At 34.2% G+C, this 21,954-nt stretch overlaps 2 protein-coding genes across 2 annotated transcripts; both read right to left on the reverse strand.

Annotated features, from left to right (window-relative positions):
• Positions 1-5,311: 5,311 nt before the first annotated feature.
• On the reverse strand, positions 5,312-7,293 carry LOC126600764 (NAC domain-containing protein 43-like). The gene is made up of 3 exons (XM_050267410.1): positions 6,966-7,293; positions 6,588-6,862; positions 5,312-6,262 (listed from the first exon to the last, which is right to left on the reverse strand). The coding sequence occupies exons 1-3, from the start codon at positions 7,150-7,152 to the stop codon at positions 5,519-5,521; spliced, it is 1,206 nt and encodes a 401-aa protein (XP_050123367.1). The 5' UTR covers positions 7,153-7,293; the 3' UTR covers positions 5,312-5,518.
• A 12,884-nt stretch (positions 7,294-20,177) lies between these two features.
• LOC126599097 (uncharacterized) lies at positions 20,178-21,578 on the reverse strand. Its single transcript, XM_050265447.1, has 2 exons — positions 20,762-21,578; positions 20,178-20,608 (listed from the first exon to the last, which is right to left on the reverse strand). Exons 1-2 carry the CDS (start codon positions 21,576-21,578, stop codon positions 20,178-20,180), a joined length of 1,248 nt encoding a protein of 415 aa, XP_050121404.1.
• Between the last annotated feature and the right edge of the window lie 376 nt (positions 21,579-21,954).

Below are 21,954 nucleotides of genomic sequence, written 5' to 3' on the forward strand. Positions count from 1 at the left end.
ATTTTTAGTTAGTACCTATTTTTAATTTGTACCTTTTTTTTTCATTTTTAATTTGTACCCATATATTAGTTTCTTTTTGTGCCCATATTTTTCTAAAGTTTTTTTTGTGTTTGTACCCATGTGCAACATTTTTTTTTTAAATTTGTAGTATTTTATTTTGTACCCATGTATTAATTTCTTTTAGCGCCTATATTTTTTAAAAATTCATTTGTACTCATAGTTTTTTAATCTTTTATCTGTACCTTAATTTATTTATAATGTACCCATTTTTCTTTATTAATGTACCACTTTGTTATATGTGAAATGTACCAATTTTTTTAACACTATGGATACATTCTTTTGCCATTTATTATTTCTTATTTTTACATAGTTTTTATCCATTTATTCAATCAAAATGTTTGAATTTTTTTATTGTAACCGTTTCTAATAGTATTATAATGAGAGATTTTAAATTTATAAGATTATAAATCTCATAAAATATCAAACAATTAATGTCAAAACTATAAAAATAAAAATATTAATTGTAATATAATGAGGTGTACAAAGTTAAGGGATTTTGATCAAACTTTGAATATCATTAAGGTTTTAGTAAAAAAATATTAAGGATTAGGGACCACATCCAAATCTACATTCATTCTTTTGATGTATAATTCACTTTTCAAATCTACATAGATAAATACATTTAAATTGTATAAGTCACGCGTAGAACACAGTAATCATAAAAAGGCCTTCCGCACGTGCATGAGCGCGTGCAGGGAGACTAGTAAGATATAAAGTAGAGGAAGAAGAAGCAGCAGCAACAGCAGAACCAGGAGAAACAGAGGCAGACGAAGCCGATAGAAACGAAGCAGAGGAAATGAAGCAGAAGAAAAGGAAGGTAACCCAATTGATCTCGAGTATTCCAATAAACCCAACAGAGATTAACCCCAAAGCATTTTTTATGATAAAATTATTAAAAATTAAATTTACAAAATTACCCTTGTATTATCTTATACATTCATTCATTTTTGCTGTTTTGATTTTTTTGGCGTAGGGGCATTTTGGTCTAATTCATTTTTGTCGAATGCACCAAACTTTTTGTCAGCATGCACACTGTTCATCACACTGCTGGCTTTATATATAATAGATATAATCACTTAGCACCAAACGTTAATCTTCTCCACAAAACAAGGATGGGTCTTCTCCACAGAACAAGGATGGGCATGCAAGGTTGCTACCCAGCCACGTAATGTTTGTGCAAATGTGAAAGACCTAGAGCTGTAGAGGTTCTAAATTTGTTATTATGCTAGAATTTTTATTTAGGAAGAATTTGGATACGGTCTCTAGCCATTAGTACTCATGATTAAAATCTTAGTGGTTTTTAATTTTTGATCAAAAGTCTTTTAACTTTGTACACCTCAGCATATTAATATTAATATATTTTCATGTTAACAATAAAACTTGAGATTTTGTGGTATTTAAAATCTCACATCTAATGAGCTATAAAAAAAGGGCCGACAAAAAATATGGAATTTTTTTTCAAAATTTTGATTGAATAAAAAAATCAAGGGCAAAAAATTGTTTACTACCCTCATGTTTCGTGATTTTCAACATTTAGTACATCAAATTTTTTTGGTTACCTAAAGTGTAAATTTTGGGACAGTTTCATACATCCGTTAGTCAAACTGTTAAGTCTCCCGTTAAGTGATGATGTGGCGCACATGTGGACAATGAATGGGTGCCACGTGTCATTAAAAATATTAAAAAATTAATTAAATAATTAAAAATTAAAAAAAATTAAAAAAAAAAAACCAGCCATTCCCCCCTCTCCCCCTGTGCCCCCAACCCAGAGGAAGAAGAAGGATCTGCAACACTAGAAGAAGAAGAAGAAGGAGAAAAAAAAAGAAAAACTGTCTGCCAACCCAGAAGAAGAAGAAAAGGAAGAAGAAAAAGGAGGAGGAAGAAGAAGAAGAAGAAAAAAAAAACCCGAATCGGCAACCCAAAAGAAGAAGAATTCGTCCCCCCCCCCCCCCGGCGACCCACTTGTTCCAACGCCTCCACAACTGCTTGGGCTTTGTTCCTGGGTTCTAAAGGAGTCTAATGGTGGTGGTGGTTGACGGGATTTACTTCGAAAATGGCGGATCACCGTCACACCACCTTCGCCGCACCCCTCGCGATTTCTTCCATTTTCACCACCAAATCTCTCCAAATTTGGGATGTAATAGGTAGAGGGAAGGTCATGAAGTTGATTCTCGGTGGTTAGGTAGTGCAATTTGCCGGAAAAATTGGTGAAAAATTGTCGGAAAACAAAGAATGATGCGGGTCGGGTCGTGGGTCAAGGAGAGACCCAGCTGTTCCCCTCCTTCTCCCCTCCCTCCTTTCTCTCCTTTCCTCCTCCCTCATTCGCCACCTCATTTCTCTCTCCTCCTCCCCTTGGCCGAAACTCTCCCCTTTCTCTCCTGAAACTCTCTTCTTCCTCTCTTCCTTCTTCTTCTTGTTCTGGGTTGCAGACGGCTTTTATTTTTTTTAATTATTTAATTAATTTTTTAAATATTTTCAATGACACGTGGCGCCCAGTCATTGTCCACATGGGCGCCACATCATCACTTAACAGGAGAACTAACAGGTTGACTAACAGATGTATGAGACTGTTCCAAAATTAACACTTTAGGTATGACTCTGGGATGAAAAAAATTTGATGTACTAAATGTTGAAAACCATGAAACTTGAGGGTAGTAAACAGTCTTTTGCCCAAAAAATCAATATAACAATATAATTCCTTTTGAAAATGTATATTAATAGATGTTAAGTACATGTACGCATATATATATATATATATATATATATCAATCAATTGGAAACAATGTTAAAAAAAGTGCCAAAAGAATGTATCCAACATTATTTTGAATTTGACCAAAAGAAAACATTGTTATGAATGATAAAATAGTTGTCACATGTCAAATGAATGTACCCGTACATTCGTCATAAATAATTATCTATGGGGTACAATTTCAACATTGTTCCAAAAGTAAAATGTTTTAATATGTAACCCATAAAAATGTTTAAAAAAATGTACCCATATAATTAAATGAGTACAATGGTGCACATAATTATAAATTTAAAAAATGTGGGTTCATTTTATACAAAAAATGGGGAAGTTTTATATTAAAAAAAGGGTACATTTTATATAGAAAACAATGCGTACATTTTATATAAACAACAATGGATACATTTTAGATTAAAAAAATAAATAGATTTACATTAAAAAATGGGTAAATTTTACATATAAGAAGTGGTACATTTTTAAAGATACATGGGTACATTATAAATAAATTATGGGCACAAATGAAATGGGAAAAAATTATGAGTACAAATAAAAAAATTTAAAATATGGGAACAAAAAAATTAATATATGGGTACAAATTAAAACTGTAAAGAAAAATGGTACAAATTAAAAAAAAAGGTTGGAAATTAAAAATGGATCAAACTAAAAATAGAAATATATGATACAAAGTTTAATTATAAATATAAATATACCAAATGTAACGTTTCTAACACTAAATGAATATATTACTACATGAATATATTTAGTAATAAAATTTAATTATCTTGACATGTAAATATTTTATTATTGAAATAATGATATTCATTAAAACCTAAGGACCTTGATCAAAAGTTGAAAAGGAATAAGATTTTAATCAATGGAGTAGAAAGAAAAAAAGATGGAAACCTAATTTCCTCTTTTATTTAATTAGGAGAAGAACTCTATACATTGCACTTATTAGAACATAAGTATCTAATAATCTGAAATTAGTTGATAATGGGTGAAAGATTCAACAGTATTTAAATTATGAGGCAAAGTTTTAATTCGGGGATGTGGGATCATCCACACTCTTAATACGTTCCTCATGGGTCATTTTAGCATCCAACTCAAAACCAATTTATAATGAGTGAAGAGGGCTAAAATGATTTAAATTATTAGGGAAGGTTTTAACTACACAGACTAGTTATCCCAAATTGTCCTCACTAACATTTGACTAGATTGAAGAAACTTAAGGTTCTACCCCAAAATTTACTGGTAATGGGAGAGTAGTCAAACTCTTTATAAATTTACGCAAAGTTCCTTAATTTCCTGATATGATACATTTTATCTTGTGAGGAAATTTTAAGTCTAACATGTGGACAATTTACTAGGTAATATGGAGCACATGCCGTTGGACTTTACACATGGGCAACCTACTCTAGACCCTAGAACCAAGGTTCTAAAAACCGTTATACGCTTATCAGGCAGTAGGCAGGGTCCTTGCACTTAGGTGTCTAAGTGGGGCCTAGGCAATATTTTTTTAATTTTAACTAAATTTATTATTTCATTTAAATAAATGTCTACTTATACTTAAAAATATATATAATTGCATTAGAATACATATATTGCAAAATATAATGACATATAAATTATAAAGTATTACGTCATATTGAAAACATGGGGAATAAACATATAAGAGTGTTCATCCAAGTATCAAATAAGTCTTTACAATTTATTAAAAAAAAAAAAGCAAAATGGAAGTTATCTATTTTCTATCTAAGTAAGAGTTAAGACCTTTGCATTTGCTTAATTATAAAAGTTTGGCTACTTTCTATATTGTCAATTGATTTTATGATGGAACCTTAAGTTCCTTGATGGTTTAGCAAAAGTTTGGCGCATGTGTGAAAGGTCTATGGGCACACATACTCCACATCATCTGATATGCGTTTACTGCTTGGCTTGAGTATTGCTACATGTGAGGGGAAATGTGAGGATGTGCATTTGTGTTCCATCTCGACAAGTTAAAGGATCTTGCATATACTTATAAGAAGTTAAGCTGGTCTTCATGTAATAATTTTGGCCATTTTAAGAGAGAGAGAGAGAGAGAGAGAGAGAGAGAGAGAGAGAGAGAGAGAGAGAGAGAGAGAGAGAGAATTTTCATATGATCCGTATGCTCTAATCTTATCTTTATTGGTAAAGGTGATCGCTTTTGCTACACCATATTTCGTACGTACGTTAGGTGAAGTTGTGAAATAAGCCAAGGATCTTACTGTTTATGGACACGAATAACAAATTGATTTGTTGGAACTGAATGACCTCTTACCAATGTCATAAACTCCTTGACCAAGCCAACTATTTATATATATAGTGCTTAGCAGGTTTCATATACACTCATCTACAATATTGACATCGATCATGACCAATTGCCATGATACCAAATATACGATCAAAAGTCAGCAACATGCTATCATTGAAGCATAACCTAAGGACATAATTATAGGTTAGAAATTCGACAACAAATTAACTCACTTTAATGGAAAGACATGTTTATTTAAGTAAAGATAATGGTATGACAATGCCACACTATCTCATTATCACCTAATTTATTTATTATTTATTATTCATTACAAGTATTCCCATGTAAACATATACGTACGTACTTCCTCGCTATATATATTTCTTATAGGTTAAGCTCCTATATCGTACATAGTATATATGTCGTTTCAAGTGCATCCCTTACACCGACAAGTGGCAAAGCGGGTCCGTTGATGACGGTGATGACGACGATTTGGTGAAGTTCCACAGATCATTCTCGTTGTTGTATACGTCGGATTGATGATGGGATGAACTACTTGTACGTAGGTATGGATATGATAGTTGTACGTCATGGTCATGATCATTACGAGGAGGAGGGGAAGAACAAAAGGCCATGTTTGGATCTCCAAAGCAAGACAAGTGCTTTGGTGTCACTTGATCTTGGCCATTGAGTTGACCTAGTTGGGATGCCACAAGCCTATCAAGGGTAACCCAGTCATTTACCCTTCTTTTGGGGTCCTCGTGATCATCAACTAGCTCATTATTGTCGCAACCATTGCTTTGTTGGTTTGTTGAAGGCGGCTCAGTTTCTATGAACATGTCATCAATGGCCTGATAGCAAGCTTTGAAGCTACGATCCTGATCGAAAGCGGGAAGGTTTGGAAGAGTTGGGCTCTCAAGCCTTGGCAGATGCATAAATCTTTCTGAGATGTTATTCATGGTTAAGGGTTCATCATGATTTTCGAGCTTGCAAGTTCTTCCCATGTACATTAGTATTTGATCAAGAACACCATCGTTTCTTGAACCATGTATTTGGTTGTTTGATGAGTCCATGGAGAATGAGGCTTTAGGGCTCTCTAAGGCTTTCTGATAGTTCTTCTTCTTGAATACTCGGCAAACCACCCACCCCTCTTCGGTCATCGACTCCCCCATTGAGCTAGAAACCTGTATGAATACACATAGTATGTAACGAATTTAAGAGTAAGTATACATCAACAAATGTGTACAGAAAGGAGCATATATATGAAGAAAAATATTATAACTTGTAGCATTTACAGTGACTGAGTGACCTTACTTCCATGATCTAGTGAGATTTAGACTGAGGTCGTTCTGATTTATAAAACAGAATTGTATACGTATAATACATAAATAGCACTTTGTGGAATGGACACCAGAATGCAAAGTGAAGTGTTTGATTGATTTTGGAACAAACTAAGTGTTTGATAAATATCCGTTGTGTGAAATTGATGAAATGGAGAGAATGGCTTACGGTGGTGTCATGAGTGCTGTTGCTTTCCTCAAGCCTATATTCATGCATGATCCAATCTGACTTTTGTCCATGAGGAGCTCGACCCTTATAAAACACAAGTGTCTTTCTCAATCCAATTCTTTTGAAGCCGCTATAGATGATCTTGTCCCGCCCGGTGGCCTTCCAAAACCCGGCAGTCGTTGCCCGATTGGTTCGAGTTCCGGTTGGGTATTTCTTGTCCTTATGACTGAAGAAGTACCAATCATTTTGTGGAGTGGAACCTATTTTGCACTTCTCTGCATTATGTCACAAAAATGAATGAACCAAATTACAAAACCGCCATCAATCGTGACTCTTATAGATGAAAATTTCACGATGAGTTTATATATATGTACGTACCTTGAATGTCCCATGGCTCAAGCTTATTAAGATCAACTTCTCGAATTACATCAAGATCAATCCTCTCAAAGGCAACTTTCTTCCTAAGATAGTAGTGAAGAAGCTCCTCTTCGGTTGGATGGAATCGGAAACCTGGAGGAACTTGAGATTGACCATTTATTGATAGACTCATATGATCATCAGACATTATACACAAGAAAAAAGAAATCAAAGAGACAAAATATTGGTGGTGATGAGCGAACTGAAGATGGAGAGCAGATAATCGAATTGAAGGAGAAAACACAAAGGAGGGGTTTGATTTCGTAAAGGGTACACCGCAGTCATCATAATTTATAATGGGAATAGGGCAGGAAGGGTCCAAAAATGCATGAAAAGCTTAGGTATCATGGCTATTAGTGTACTTAGAGTGGGTCCATCCCTTGAAGAAGAGCCAACCACCTTAACTATAGATAATAGAGAGTGAGAGTGAGGTATATGAGAAATTTTGATCGTATATTACGTCATTTGCTATGTGATTTATCATTTTATATGTTATATTATATGCAATGATATGATTGTTATGTTCATATTTTTGAGTATATTAACAAACAAAGAAATATATTATTGTTGTAATTCGAGTGAAATAATTATATGAGTAGTGTTACATATACAATCTATTTGTACTATTTTTCTAATAGAAGTATGGCTCATTAAAACATGTGAATCTCATCTCTATTTCTCTAATATAGGTAGGGTCTACCAATACATGTGTGTCTCATCTCTAATAAATAGATGATACAAATGATGGTACAAATAAACGGTAAAAACTGATAAAAATAAAGGTAAACATTAGTACAAATAAATGGTAAAGATTATTGTAGGCATAATTTACTGAACAATTATGGAGGTCTTAGAAAAAGGGTGAGGCAATAGTAGATAGAAAGAGAGAGATGTGTAATTGTGAGGTGTGTTCTATTCATGCCTTTATTTATAGTAGTATGATAGGTAAAATCCATACCCTTTTAGGATTATAACTCTTAATAGGTAATCAACTCCTGATAGTAATATAAGAGATATTCCTATATTTACTAGGATTTATACAATCATATTCCTAATCAAATAAGACTGCAACAAAGATAACAATTTTATAACTATATTATATAATGCTGTTAGTATACACTAAAAAGATCTCTAGAAGATTAAAAGTTTGTGGGCCAGCCTAATATAGGTTGTAAAATGGGGGTCCACATGATAAAATGCGTTAGAGGCAACAATATTATTGTGAAGTCAGTGTGTGCTGGGGGCACACACACATCTCAACCACGACCCTCGACCTTAATATCCATTTGAAAAGCTCCTCTAAAACCACAACTAGCTAGGCACTATTATCTTCCGAGTAATACTAGAAAAATAATCTATTTAAATAATATTTTATAAATTATATGACGAGTTTATTGATAATTAAATTATTAATTAACGTATTTATTTTGTATTGATGATACATCACTTAATTACAAATATAATCTAAAAAGTTAATCTACTTAACATTATTCTTATCCTCATTCATCAATCCCTCCATAATCTCTCCTCAAGGGAATCTCTCTCTCTCTCTCTCTCTCTCTCTCTCTCTCTCTAACTAAGAAGACATGTCCCTCGTTTTACTTGTGCAACCACCTCAACGACAAGAAGGGCAAGAGAGAGGCAGAGATGATGGGGTCGGAGCCACTGAGCTTTCATATGGTCCCTCATCAGAAAAAAGGCATGATGGCCTTTTGTGGCGGAGAGATTTTAATCAGTTGTGGGTCGAATGTGGTATGTGGATTTCCTATATGTTTTAATTTAATTAATTTCATTAAACATATGTTGGATTTCACCATGTGAGGGGCAAGGCTCCACATGAACACAATGATTCAACAATACTGTTATAAATATTATATCCTTGATACAAATTAAAGTGTGTGAGCAAGAGAGTACTAAACTATAAGTGATCATCGTAAAGTCGTATTATATTTGTGTTCAAGGTATAAACAAACTGCACAATTGAATAAGTGCAGTACATGCTATATCAGGAAATTTGGGTGGATGCATGAACGTGTAGAAGATACACAAGTGCCCTACTTCATCTTCAAGTACTACTTGCATGGGGTACGTTTTGCACCGATGGTCAGTGGTACCGATTATCTATCACTGTTGAATGTTTTATCGACGCTTTTGGTATTTTACATATTATTGGTAAAGTAATTTTCTAAACTATGATTTACAAATAGGAGGGGACAGTGGTGGAATCATGATTCTATAAATGTGAGGGCATTAACTAACATGTGGTTAAGTATGAATCATTATATGATATCGCAGAACATTACGTGTTATATGTCTTGTAAGCTTCAAGTTGTTGAGGTGTATTGAATATTTTATATAATAACAATATATCAGGCCTCATGGCTTGTTTGTCCTCTAGTGGGGGATCTACTGTGCTAATAGGTTGCATCATAGTCAATTTGTTTCTACAAATTAATAGGTCCAAGCTTTAACTTATTATTTTTTTAATATGGGCAGCTGCCTACACTAGGCATAGCTAGCTTCGCCAGTGGAGGAGGATTCGAATCCAAGGTTAGAGACGAACATGTTGCCTTATAGCGAATGACCTAACCCACATTTACCATAGTTCTACTATAATATCTTAAATGAAACAAATAATCATGTATGAATTTGTTTAGAGGTGAGCATGTTGCCTTATAGCTCACTAACCTAACCCACATCTACATAATTCCATTAATATTGAAATGAAACAAATAACTGTGCATGAATTAGTGTATAGATTTGGTCAAATTCCAGTTTGTTCATCTACAAATTAAACAGCCGATATCTCTCTAAAAAATGGAAGCCTGTATACCGGCGTCTAATGTTCAGAAAAGTGAATTCTAGGTATTCATACAGGGACGTCGATTATGACTACGTGTGTATGGCTGTGGACGTCAAGTTGGCGGTTGGTGCAAGACTTGGAGACAGTATATTATATATATATATATGCATGTATGCTTTAATGATGCGAATCATTTATCTTTTAGAATACCATTTATAAATTATTCTTACAAAAAATTAGACAAATAAAAAATTATTAAGATCTTCATTTGTAATGAAGAAAATGGACCAATAGGGTTCTACAAAAAAAAACCTATACCTTTAATTCAACGGTCATATGATTTTGGATTTTGGTAATTTTTGGTAGCTATAATCTTTTAGGGAAGATATAAAAGATAGACGGTTCGGATCGTTAAAATACATTACAAAGTAGACTCTACAAAAACATATGGCAAAAATTGTGAAAAAAAAAACTAGTGTCATGGATCAGTCCCAAATATATATATACACAAAGGTTGTTAGAAAACTTCAAATCAAACTTACGATTTTTTTTTCTTCAAACGATCGAGTGATTAACCTCCAGTTGGCACGTACGAATTTGTGAAAGCTTTATTATGAAAGTTTTTTTCTTTAAGAAGGTTTTTGTTAATTTAGCTAAATTTTTTTTTCATGTCAAGAAGTTGTTTTTGGGTTTTCTAGGACTACTATATGTAGAGCACTTTCGTTATAAGTGCTTTTATTGTGAAAATGTTGAAATTGCATGAAAAAATCAAGCGCTTTCGGGGAAAGCAGGTGGAAATGTGGTTTTATTTTTTTTATTTTTAATTTTTTTAATTTTTTTTTAAATACCTATACGATCCATAAGTTGTTTTTGCCAACATAGACATAGAGTGTCTCTCATCGTTAAAAATATACTTCTAACCCTTCCCAAAACAAATTTCCAACTGTCTATTACTTTGTCATTTGTCTTTTTTTATTTATTTATATTTTGTGGAAGTGGTGAGCTCATTTCTCAACTTTTTTTTTCAAAATTTCGATGAGGATTGGGGTTCCAACCCCTTGTGAAAGTTAGGAAACAAAGTTAAAATTAAAGTATATCTTCTTTTCTTAATTAGCTTCTCAAAACACTTTTAAGTTTTAACTCCAACCGATCTCCATTGCTAAAAATATGCTTCAATCCAAAGAATAAATGGTTTTCAGTACTCCCTTAATTTGAAGAGACTGGAAAGTAGTTGTATAACACATTCGTAAACCAGAAATTATTACATTCAAAAGAAAACCTGATACTCATTTTACCGTACTCCAATTTTAAAAAAAAAAGAAAGAAAGAAAGAAAAACCATATTTTCTCATTCTTTTTCAATTCCTTCTCTTCGTGTGCCTTTCCTCCCTCTCCCTTTACCCACAAAAAACAAAAGTATAAATGATGTCATCAACCCCATAATTTGCGTAACCAAAATATAAGGCATGCATTACTTTCCAAAAAATGGTACCATGGTTTATTTAAGCAATCCCCAGTTGCCTACCTAATTAGTCAGACGAAATCGCATTCGTAATCTTAGTTCAAGATTTTTTTTTAAGTATATTTATAACAAAATACCCTTTTGGCCATTTGTTGAAGATTTTAGTGCTGCTTTCTCAGTCTTTCAAACCCTCAAGCACAACACTGCACCGACAAAAATAACGGTAGGACGCACTAGCTACCAATATAATTTTCACAGAAGATTTTCTGTTATCTGATTTTTTTTCATGTGTCTTTCCCATAATCATGAGTTTTATTTCTCCAAATTCAATTCTATGCCCTAATCATGGTTTATGAGAGACTAATTGACTCAGCAACCACCTCTCACTAACCTGCACTGGACAGTGGATAGTGGACATCTCATCTCTCCCTTTCATGTTATTACTTCGTGACTTCATCTTCTTGTTTGTTGTTCCTTTTTTATTTAAAAAGGAGATCAATTGGGATTTTGTTACGGTAGTCCACTCTTTCGAGGACCGGAAAGACTCATAGAGACATTTCAACTTTCTAGTGGCCACCATCGTGAGCTAGAAAACGATCTTAGGACGTACCATGTAGAATATGAGCTTGGAATTCATCTCCCAACACTAAGCCACTCCGAGGTGGTTATCTTCTTGTTTGTCGTTGATTGTGTATAATATTTCTGATTGATTACTTAGTGACAAAATATAATCACCAAATACCTTGCGAAAACGCTATTCAATTAATTAATTAATTTATGGTCACCTAGTGACGTGTATTTTGACAAATCGTGAACAAAGATCCAAGTATAGTATAGGGAGTGACAAAGGATATGGTGAGGGTTGATACGTTAAAAACTACAAAATCAATATAGGCGATGCTGATTGTTGAAAGTGCATGCGTTGTCCATGACGTAATATGTGTGAGAGCGGCAAGACGTATAATTAACTGGTTTTGTCGACTCAAGTCTTTTCAATGTATTGTTGAGGGTTTACATGGATTTTGTATTAATATCGTGTATGTATTTATTAGTACTATAATTTAGATTCATGAAATATTGTCAATCACTCTATTGCAACATGTAAACTGGCTTTGAAAATATTAGTTTTTTAATTTTTAAATTTTTTAAATTTTTTTAATTTTTAATGTAAGCCCAATTGAAAGTATAACCTAACAATATACCTCTGTATTGAGTATCGTTAGTAGTATTGTGTCTCTTCAGAATATTTGTTTCATATGAAAATGAATGATAGAATTCTAACTTAATACCACAGTTTAATAGTATTTTTTTCCACTTGTAACCCAAAATTTCATAAATGGCAAGTACAATTCCAATTTATTCCCCCGCCGACTGTTTTAAAAATCAGCATGTGTAGGCGCTAGGCGATGGAGTGATGCAAGGATTTATGCCAAATCATGGAGGAAAATCAGGTAGGGGTTAGGCGGGAACCTAGGCAAAATCTAGGCGGTCTAGGCGGCTATCTAGGAGAAATTGAGAAAGCCAAAGGAATTTGAGTCCCCTCGCGACAGAGACGGTTGCATGAACAATAACTCGTCAACGACGTCAAATCTCTTGAGCATGATGAATGGGGTGGTTTCCGTCAAACGTTCTTGTCGATGAAGTAGCCGTCATATCCGTTGTAGACCTGGCAGTTTTTGACACGACACGATGACACGACACGAAAACGACACGAAAATAACGGGTTTCGGGTCAACACGATAACTTATCGTCACTATCGGGTGACCCGTTAAGAACCCGTTATTAACGGGTTCTTAACAGGTATACACACGGGTAACACGTGGGTAACTTGTTTCGACCCGTTAAGAAAAAAATTATTTTAATAATTTTAAAGTTTAATTACTAAAAGATTTATTATAAAATACAATAGTCATATTAATATATACAATATATTCTATATTAAATATATAGTTTTGTATTATTGTTCTATATAAATTATAAAAAAATTAAAAAAAAAGTTTTAGTCATTTATTTTTATTATGAGAGTTCCTTATTATCAATACTATGATAAATTTTACATAACATATTCTTGTCCAAAATTAAAATATACTAGTATAGTATTTGTATATGCAAGAACTAAGAAGACATACATACAAGTATGAAAAATGTGAAAGAATATATAAACACTCGTGATTTATCATTATTCCTCTACGAATAGATAATTGTTACACTTATATTATCGTTTAGATTTTTAAAATCCTTCCAACCCTCATGAATAATGTTTTTTATTTGAGGGAAAAATTAATAAAATTAATAATAATTATTGTAGAAGTGTAAAAAATGTAAAAAAATATATATACAATCACTCATATATAAAAAAATGTAAATGCTTTAAATTAAAGATCAAATTTATTCATTACATTCTTATAGGGTCGAGGAGTGTATCTGTAAAAATTCATCAAAATCGGAGCTAAAATAACCGTTAAATTGTGATTTTTCGTTTATAACCGTCGATAACTTTTGTTCGTTACGTAATCTCTGAATGTTTTTTTTTTACGATTTTTTAGGTATGCGATCTTGGAATGTGTACAAATAAGTTGATGGTTGGATCGTTAAAAAAAGTTTTGTAGAATGCATATTGCGTCAAAACGATAGATTAAACAAACACTTGAAGTTAATATTATACTTTTATTAAGTATAAAATAAGTTTTTGTGGTATCCACTAGTGTAAATAATTTAAATTAAAGATCAAATTTATTCATTACATTCTTATAGGGTCGAGGAGTGTATCTGTAAAAAAATCATCAAAATCGGAGTTAAAATAACCGTTAAATTGTGATTGTTCATTTATAACCATCGAAAACTTTTGTTCCGTTACGTAATCTCTGAATGTTTATTTTTTACAATTTTTTACGTATGCAATCTCGAAATGTGTACAAATAAGTTTGATGGTTGGATCGTTAAAAAAAGTTTTGTAGAATGCATATTACATCAAAATAGTAGATTAAACAAACACTTAAAGTCAATATTATACTTCAATTAAGTATAAAAAAACGTTTTTGTGGTATCCACTAGTGTAAATACTTTAAATTAAAGATAAAATTTATTCATTGCATTCTTATAGGGTCAAGGAGTGTATCTGTAAAAACTCATCAAAATCGGAGCTCAAATAACTGTCAAATTGTGATTTTTCGTTTATAACCGTCGAAAACTTTTGTTCCGTTACGTAATATCTGAATGTTTGTTTTTTATGATTTTTTACGTATGCGATCTCGGAATGTGTACAAATAAGTTTGATGGTTGGATCATTGAAAAAAGTTTTGTAGAATGCATATTGCGTCAAAACAGTAGATTAAACAAACACTTAGAGTTAATATTATACTTCTATTAAGTATAAAATAAGTTTTTGTGGTATCCACTAGTGTAAATACTTTAAATTAAAGATCAAATTTATTCATTACATTCTTATAGGTAGGAGTCTATTTGTAAAAAATCATCAAAATCGAAGATAAAATAACCGTTAAATTGTGATTTTTCGTTTATAACTGTCGAAAACTTTTGTTCCATTATGTAATCTCTGAATGTTTATTTTTTACGATTTTTTACGTATGCGATCTCGGAATGTGTACAAATAAGTTTGATGGTTGGATCATTGAAAAAAGTTTTGTAGAATGCATATTGCGTCAAAACAGTAGATTAAACAAACACTTAGAGTTAATATTATACTTCTATTAAGTATAAAATAAGTTTTTGTGGTATCCACTAGTGTAAATACTTTAAATTAAAGATCAAATTTATTCATTACATTCTTATAGGTCGAGGAGTCTATTTGTAAAAAATCATCAAAATCGAAGATAAAATAACCGTTAAATTGTGATTTTTCGTTTATAACCGTCGAAAACTTTTGTTCCATTACGTAATCTCTGAATGTTTATTTTTTACGATTTTTTACATATGCAATCTCGGAATGTTTACAAATAAGTTTGACGGTTGGATCGTTGAAAAAAGTTTCATAGAATGCATATTGCGTCAAAACGGTAGATTAAACAAACACTTAGAGTTAATATTATACTTCTATTAAGTATAAAATAAGTTTTTGTGGTATCCACTAGTGTAAATACTTTAAATTAAAGATCAAATTTATTCATTACATTCTTATAGGGTCGAGAAGTGTATATGTAAAAAATCATCAAAATCAGAGCTCAAATAACCGTCAAATTGTGATTTTTCGTTTATAACCGTCGAAAACTTTTGTTCCGTTACGTAATCTCTGAATGTTTGTTTTTTATGATTTTTTACGTATGCGATCTCGGAATGTGTACAAATAAGTTTGACTGTTGGATCGTTGAAAAAAGTTTTGAAGAATGCATATTGCGTCAAAACAGTGGATTAAACAAACACTTTTAATATTATAATTCTATTAAGTATAAAATTCCACTAGTGTAAATACTTTAAATTAAAAATCAAATTTATTCATTACATTCTTATAGGTCGAGGAGTCTATTTGTAAAAAATCATCAAAATCGAAGATAAAATAACCGTTAAATTGTGATTTTTCGTTTATAACCGTCGAAAACTTTTGTTCCATTACGTAATCTCTGAATGTTTATTTTTTACGATTTTTTACGTATGCGATCTCGGAATGTGTAACAAATAAGTTTGACGGTTGGATCGTTGAAAAAAGTTTCGTAGAATGCATATTGCGTCAAAACGGTAGATTAAACAAACACTTAGAGTTAATATTATACTTCTATTAAGTATAAAATAAGTTTTTGTGGTATCCACTAGTGTAAATACTTTAAATTAAAGATCAAATTTATTCATTACATTCTTATAGGGTCGAGGAGTGTATCTATAAAAAATCATCAAAATCAGAGCTCAAATAACCGTTAAATTGTGATTTTTCGTTTATAACTGTCGAAAACTTTTGTTCCGTTACGTAATCTCTGAATGTTTTTTTTATGATTTTTTACGTATGCGATCTCGGAATGTGTACAAATAAGTTTGACGGTTGGATCGTTGAAAAAAGTTTTGTAGAATGCATATTGCGTCAAAACAGTAGATTAAACAAACACTTTTAATATTATAATTCTATTAAGTATAAAATTCCACTAGTGTAAATACTTTAAATTAAAGATCAAATTTATTCATTACATTCTTATAGGTCGAGGAGTCTATCTGTAAAAAATCATCAAAATCGGAGATAAAATAACCGTTAAATTGTGATTTTTCGTTTATAACTGTCGAAAACTTTTGTTCCATTACGTAATCTCTGAATGTTTGTTTTTTACGATGTTTTACATATGCGATCTCGGAATGTGTACAAATAAGTTTGACGGTTGGATCGGTGAAAAAAGTTTCGTAGAATGCATATTGCGTCAAAACGGTAGATTAAACAAACACTTAAGAGTTAATATTATACTTCTATTAAGTATAAAATAAATTTTTGTGGTATCCACTAGTGTAAATACTTTAAATTAAAGATCAAATTTATTCATTACATTCTTATAGGGTCGAGGAGTGTATCTGTAAAAAATCATCAAAATCGGAGCTAAAATAACCGTTAAATTGTGATTTTTCGTTTATAACCGTCGATAACTTTTGTTCCGTTACATAATCTCTGAATGTTTGTTTTTTACGATTTTTTACGCATGCAATCTTGGAATGTGTACAAATAAGTTTGACGGTTGGATTGTTGAAAAAAGTTTTTGGACCGCCAGCAATAGATAGTTTTGTAGTAGTGAAACCTTAAGTTTATTTAACCGTCGATTGTCATTTACGCTTTATTCTTCTTACTGAATTTCATTTTTAAAATTTTATTTTTTGAAAACATGATCATTTGGCAGATGTAAGAAGATGATATCATGTTTCGATATTTACGGTTAACTGAAATATGAGTCAATGTCATATAATTTGTAGAAACTTTATAAACATCAAGGAATATTTTCACTAACCGTAAAACTCTAAATATAATATCAACGATCCAAACCATTCATCTACCTGCACCCTCTAATAGATCTTGTTTTCAAAAAAGAAAATCTAAAAAAACGAAATTTGATGAGAACAGTGAAGCATAAATGTAAATAACAATCAACGGTTAAATTTTGATCTATGATTTATATGATTATAGTGGCCAATTTCAAAGTTAAGCTCTTCATGAAAGTTATAAAGCTTGTCATTACGAGTATTTATATATTTTTTTACACTTATACATTAATTAAAAAACTATTAAAGACTTTAGGTAAGCGAAACTATACTTAAAACAAAATTGCGTTTTTATGTTTTGAATGTGATAATATGGAATGTATATACTTATTTAGCATTATGTTTTTCATTTGATAATTTATTGGTTTAAAATATATTTTCCTTAATGGGTAACAGGTCGGGTCATATTACCTGTTAATATTATCGGGTCGATTTCGGGTCGGGTTTGTTCGTGGCAGGAATTCCCGTAGGGGATGTTTCCTGGCCAACGAGCACACAGCTCCCCTGGAGGTTCGGCGCCGGTTGATGGTTGCTGTCGGGCTTCTGCTTTCCTGTCAGGTTTTGTCGGGCAAGTCTCGTTGGGCAAGAACTCGTCGGGCAAGGCTGAAAGAGAAGGACATCGTTAACTTTGAGAGGTGCCTTTGTGAGGCCTTAGGTGTAAGCCTTAAGGCTCACAATCAAGGTTAACATTGTAGTGCTCAGGCGTGCCACTGCCATCTTTAGCATGGCAGATGTCGAATAGATGTCAAGTTTTAGTTGTGAATATGCATATGCCCGAGGAACCGTGTTAGATATAACAGGCGCCTTTGTGAGGCCTTAGGTGTAGGCCTTGAGGCTTCCTGTCAAACTAAATCAGCACTTGAGCATATTATATTCGGTCTTTATGGTTGTCGGGGTCTGATAACTATTATATTTCTGATTATCCGAGTCTGCGAGGTAGAGCGAACCCAAATAGGTGCCTTTGTGGGGCCTTAGGTGTAGGCCTTGAGGCTTCCTATTAGAGTCCGTTCTTATACTCAAACCATTTAGACCGCAGAATAGAATGAATCCAGATAAGTGCCTTTGTGGGGCCTTAGGTGTAGGCCTTGAGGCTTCCTATCAGAATCCATTCCATACTTAAGCGTTCTATGATAATCATGATATAATAGAAATAAAACCAAGAGGTAGGTCGATTACTTGCGCCCCAAGTAACTTCGGACTTCTTCGTTTATCAAGGATTGTCGTGGATGGGTTAAGTCCACATAAAGTTCTTTTTTATGCCTTGAGGCCAAGGACTTTTAAACTAATCAGATTTACATGCCTGCGGGCTTAGGACTTGGATCTGATTTAAACACTGAAGATATATTTAAATCGGATCCAAGTACTGAGAAAGCTTTGTCATCGTGATTTTGCTAGAAACAACTTGCATATAACTAGAAATATACAACATATTGCTAGACTTTAAAGAAAGAGAAGACAAAGACAGAACAAAGCAGGTCGGGCAAGATTAAACCTTATCAATCAAGGCCGATCGTCTTGCAGGTCCCTATCTTTGTGGTTATGTCAAAGGTCTGAAAGCTTAGAGGGGGAGAGGGGAAAGGAGAATACAAAAGGTGAATCAATACTACGACAAGTTTGAACAAGGTAGCAGAGCTATTACAAAGGTTAGGAGAAAAGACTATCCCGCGGGAGATGAAGGCTTGAGCTAACTACAACTTTGTTTTGAAAGGCAAATCTGGCTTTTTGAGCAGAGTTTGTGCTTTTGTTTGTTTGATTGAGTGTCCTTATCTTTGTCTTCTCTTCCTCCTTTTATAGACGACTTGGTTTGGCTCCTGTAGCAACAGCTTTGCCCGAATGCGGTCTGAGGGTGATGACTCATCAATTTTATTACATGTAATGCCCCCATAAAGTACTTTATGGGCTGTGCAGTCTGATTAGTCTACACCACTTGGTCCTTGGGTAGGTAGGCAAGTGGCCCTTGTGAATTGTATCAAGTCAGAAAAGGTCATTTCCTGCTTTCCCAAGTTTCGGCCGGGCTTTGATCTTCTATTCCTCCATGCCTCCTTTTGGGCCGACTCAATCCTTGGGCCAAAAATCAAGTTTTGATCCAAACAGTGCCCCCTTCAATTAATGTGAAGGTTGGAATCCCAAGCGTCGACATTGATTGAATACCCGCATGCATGCATATCCGTCCTTGGGAATTGGTGCTTCCGGTACCCCTTGCTCTTCTAACGACCCTTGAACTGTCCTTTGAGCCCTATAAAATCTAGCTCGGGACTTCTCCTATCAAACTACCAAATTCCCTTTGGCTCTGGTCTTCAACTTCTATCCATTTTGAGCGTTTTTGTCTTCTCTTAGCAACTGAGAAATGGGTTCCTTAGGTTTTGAGTGGAGTTTCCTAAAACTCCCCTTTCGTGAGAAAAGGAGGTTTTATCCGATGATTGCTATTTCCAACACCCTTGGTCAACCGCCCCTCTATCTCCAACACCCTTGGTCAGACGGCTTCCTCTTAATGGTTTATCTTCCCGCAAGCTGCGGCGATAAGTTGTGCTTCACCATCACATATGGTGACAGCCCCGTCGGAGGATCCTCTACCAGGCCCATGTTGGCCGCACAACCCGATCACCCGATTGGGTTCCATCCATGAAGACATCGGGAAACCAGCCGAAGACACCACCATACCCAGAGAGAATCAAATGTAATACATAGGATTGGAACTCTGTAAATTTCATCAATTTGTTGACATGAAATAAACACTATTTTAGCAATTTCTGTCTTTTTACCTTCTTTGAATGTTTGATGAACAAAAAACACTGCATATGAGATTCCCGAAGCTCGCTTCACTCTGCCCCCTCTTTAATGTAACAATCCCTAACATCCCATAATGTAGGACAATATTTCTTTAAGAATATAACATTAATGGGATGTTTCTGCCCATTTCCTTCGAGGTCCGCTAGGTAGTATCCTCATTTATTTAAGACTCGACTGATAATGAAAGGACCTTCCCATGTTGGGCTCCACTTTCCAAAACCCCGAAGCTGAGCTCCCAGCAGGAGGACTGTTTTCCATACTAAATCTCCCTCTTTGAAGGACTTTACCTTCACCTTCTTGTTATAAGCTGGGGCAACAGCTATCTTTCCTTCTTGAATCTGGTTCAAGGCTTCAATTCGGGCTGCATCCAGGTCTTCAATACCTTGACACATGGCTTCGATATATTCTGCACTATGTAACCCAAATTGGTTTTGAATTCTTACGGAACTAATGTTGATCTCCATGGGGAGCACTGCATCTTGCCCGAACGTCAAGGCATAAGGAGTTGTGCCTGTCCCCGCTCTTTTGGAAGTCCTGTATGCCCACAACGTGTTCCCCAACATCTCATGCCACTTTTCTGGACTATCTATCACCATTCTTTTAATAATGTTGACCAGGATCTTGTTACTAGCTTCAGCCTGCCCATTTGACTGAGGGTAGTACGGACTGGATTGGATCATCTTTATCTTGTACTTGCTTGCAAACTCCTCGACTTCTTTTGAAATAAAAGATGGCCCACGGTCCGTCACTATAGTCTCGGGCACCCCATATCTGTGCAGGATCTTGGTCTCGATAAAATTCTTGACTACGGTGGAAGTTATAGATTTTACTGCTGATGCTTCCACCCACTTAGTGAAGTAATCTGTTGCTACAATTATAAAAGTATGCCCTTTACTAGAAGCTGGATAAATTTGCCCGATGAAGTCCATCGCCCATCCTCGGAACAGCCAAGGCTTGACCACTGGATTCAAAGGTACTGAAGGCACATGTTGGAGAGGTCCATGCCTTTGACATTCTTCACAACCGCGGGCATAAGACTTGCAGTCTTTTTCCATGTTGGGCCAGAAATAACCGTACCTTCTGAGTAGCCATCTCATCTTTGTCCCTGCTTGATGTACTCCACATATTCCCTCATGTACTTCGGCCATCACTCTCATGGATTCTTCCTGGCCTAAGCATTTTAACAGTAATCCATCTGGGGTTTTTCTTAGCAGGTTCTTCGCCCATAAGACATATTTGGTTGCTTGCTGCCTATTCTTCTTACTTGTAGGTGAAGAGGGATCCTTCAAATGATGAATGATGGGTGCCCTCCAATCTTCCATCTTGGTTTCTAGAACCATTACATCCAAACTAAATCCCTTATCTAAGATGGAAGGAAGGTTTCTTGTTTGGATCTCGACATCTACGCCATACTTTCTTTCATGTATTGGCACTCCTGAGGCTAGTTGCGCCATTTCATTGGCTGCTAAGTTAGATCCCCTAGGAATATGATTGACCGATATCTCAGATTCCCAGAAACTTAACAATTGTGTTGCTGCCATATAGTACCCCGCCATAGTGATATGTCTGCACTTGAACTCGCCATTTAGCTAGTTTATTACCAATTCTGAATCACCAAAGACTTCTACTTCTGCTGCCCCCAAATCCAACAGGATTTCTAGACCAATAATCAATGCCTCATACTCTGCCCGATTATTAGTATTTTCCTGGTAATCGAGCAGGAATGAGTAATAATGATAAACCCCCTGAGGATTTATAATCACAATCCCAACCCCTGCAGCCTTCTGAGTGTGGGATCCATCGAAATACAGCTTCCAAGGAGTAATCCAGAGGCCCGTTACTCTTCTTATCTCTTGCTGGATCCAATCTTCTTTGCCCGAAACATCACTTCTTGGTGGGATCCAAACGCTAGTAACCTCCAAACTTCCTGGG

Source organism: Malus sylvestris, chromosome 14 (assembly GCF_916048215.2).
Source record: "Malus sylvestris chromosome 14, drMalSylv7.2, whole genome shotgun sequence".
Taxonomy (NCBI): domain Eukaryota; kingdom Viridiplantae; phylum Streptophyta; class Magnoliopsida; order Rosales; family Rosaceae; genus Malus; species Malus sylvestris.

What these genes read in the sequence shown, in the direction of transcription:
- LOC126600764 (XM_050267410.1), bottom strand. Translation starts at nt 7,152, where the DNA reads ATGTCTGATGATCATATGAGTCTATCAATAAATGGTCAATCTCAAGTT. An exon ending in TGAGCCATGGGACATTCAAG is followed by an intron (nt 6,863 to 6,965) that starts GTACGTACATAT and finishes GACATAATGCAG; the next exon opens with AGAAGTGCAAAATAGGTTCC. An exon ending in ACAGCACTCATGACACCACC is followed by an intron (nt 6,263 to 6,587) that starts GTAAGCCATTCT and finishes GTATTCATACAG; the next exon opens with GTTTCTAGCTCAATGGGGGA.
- LOC126599097 (XM_050265447.1), bottom strand. Translation starts at nt 21,578, where the DNA reads ATGGCGGGGTACTATATGGCAGCAACACAATTGTTAAGTTTCTGGGAA. An exon ending in CGAGACTATAGTGACGGACC is followed by an intron (nt 20,609 to 20,761) that starts GTGGGCCATCTT and finishes GAATGGTGATAG; the next exon opens with ATAGTCCAGAAAAGTGGCAT.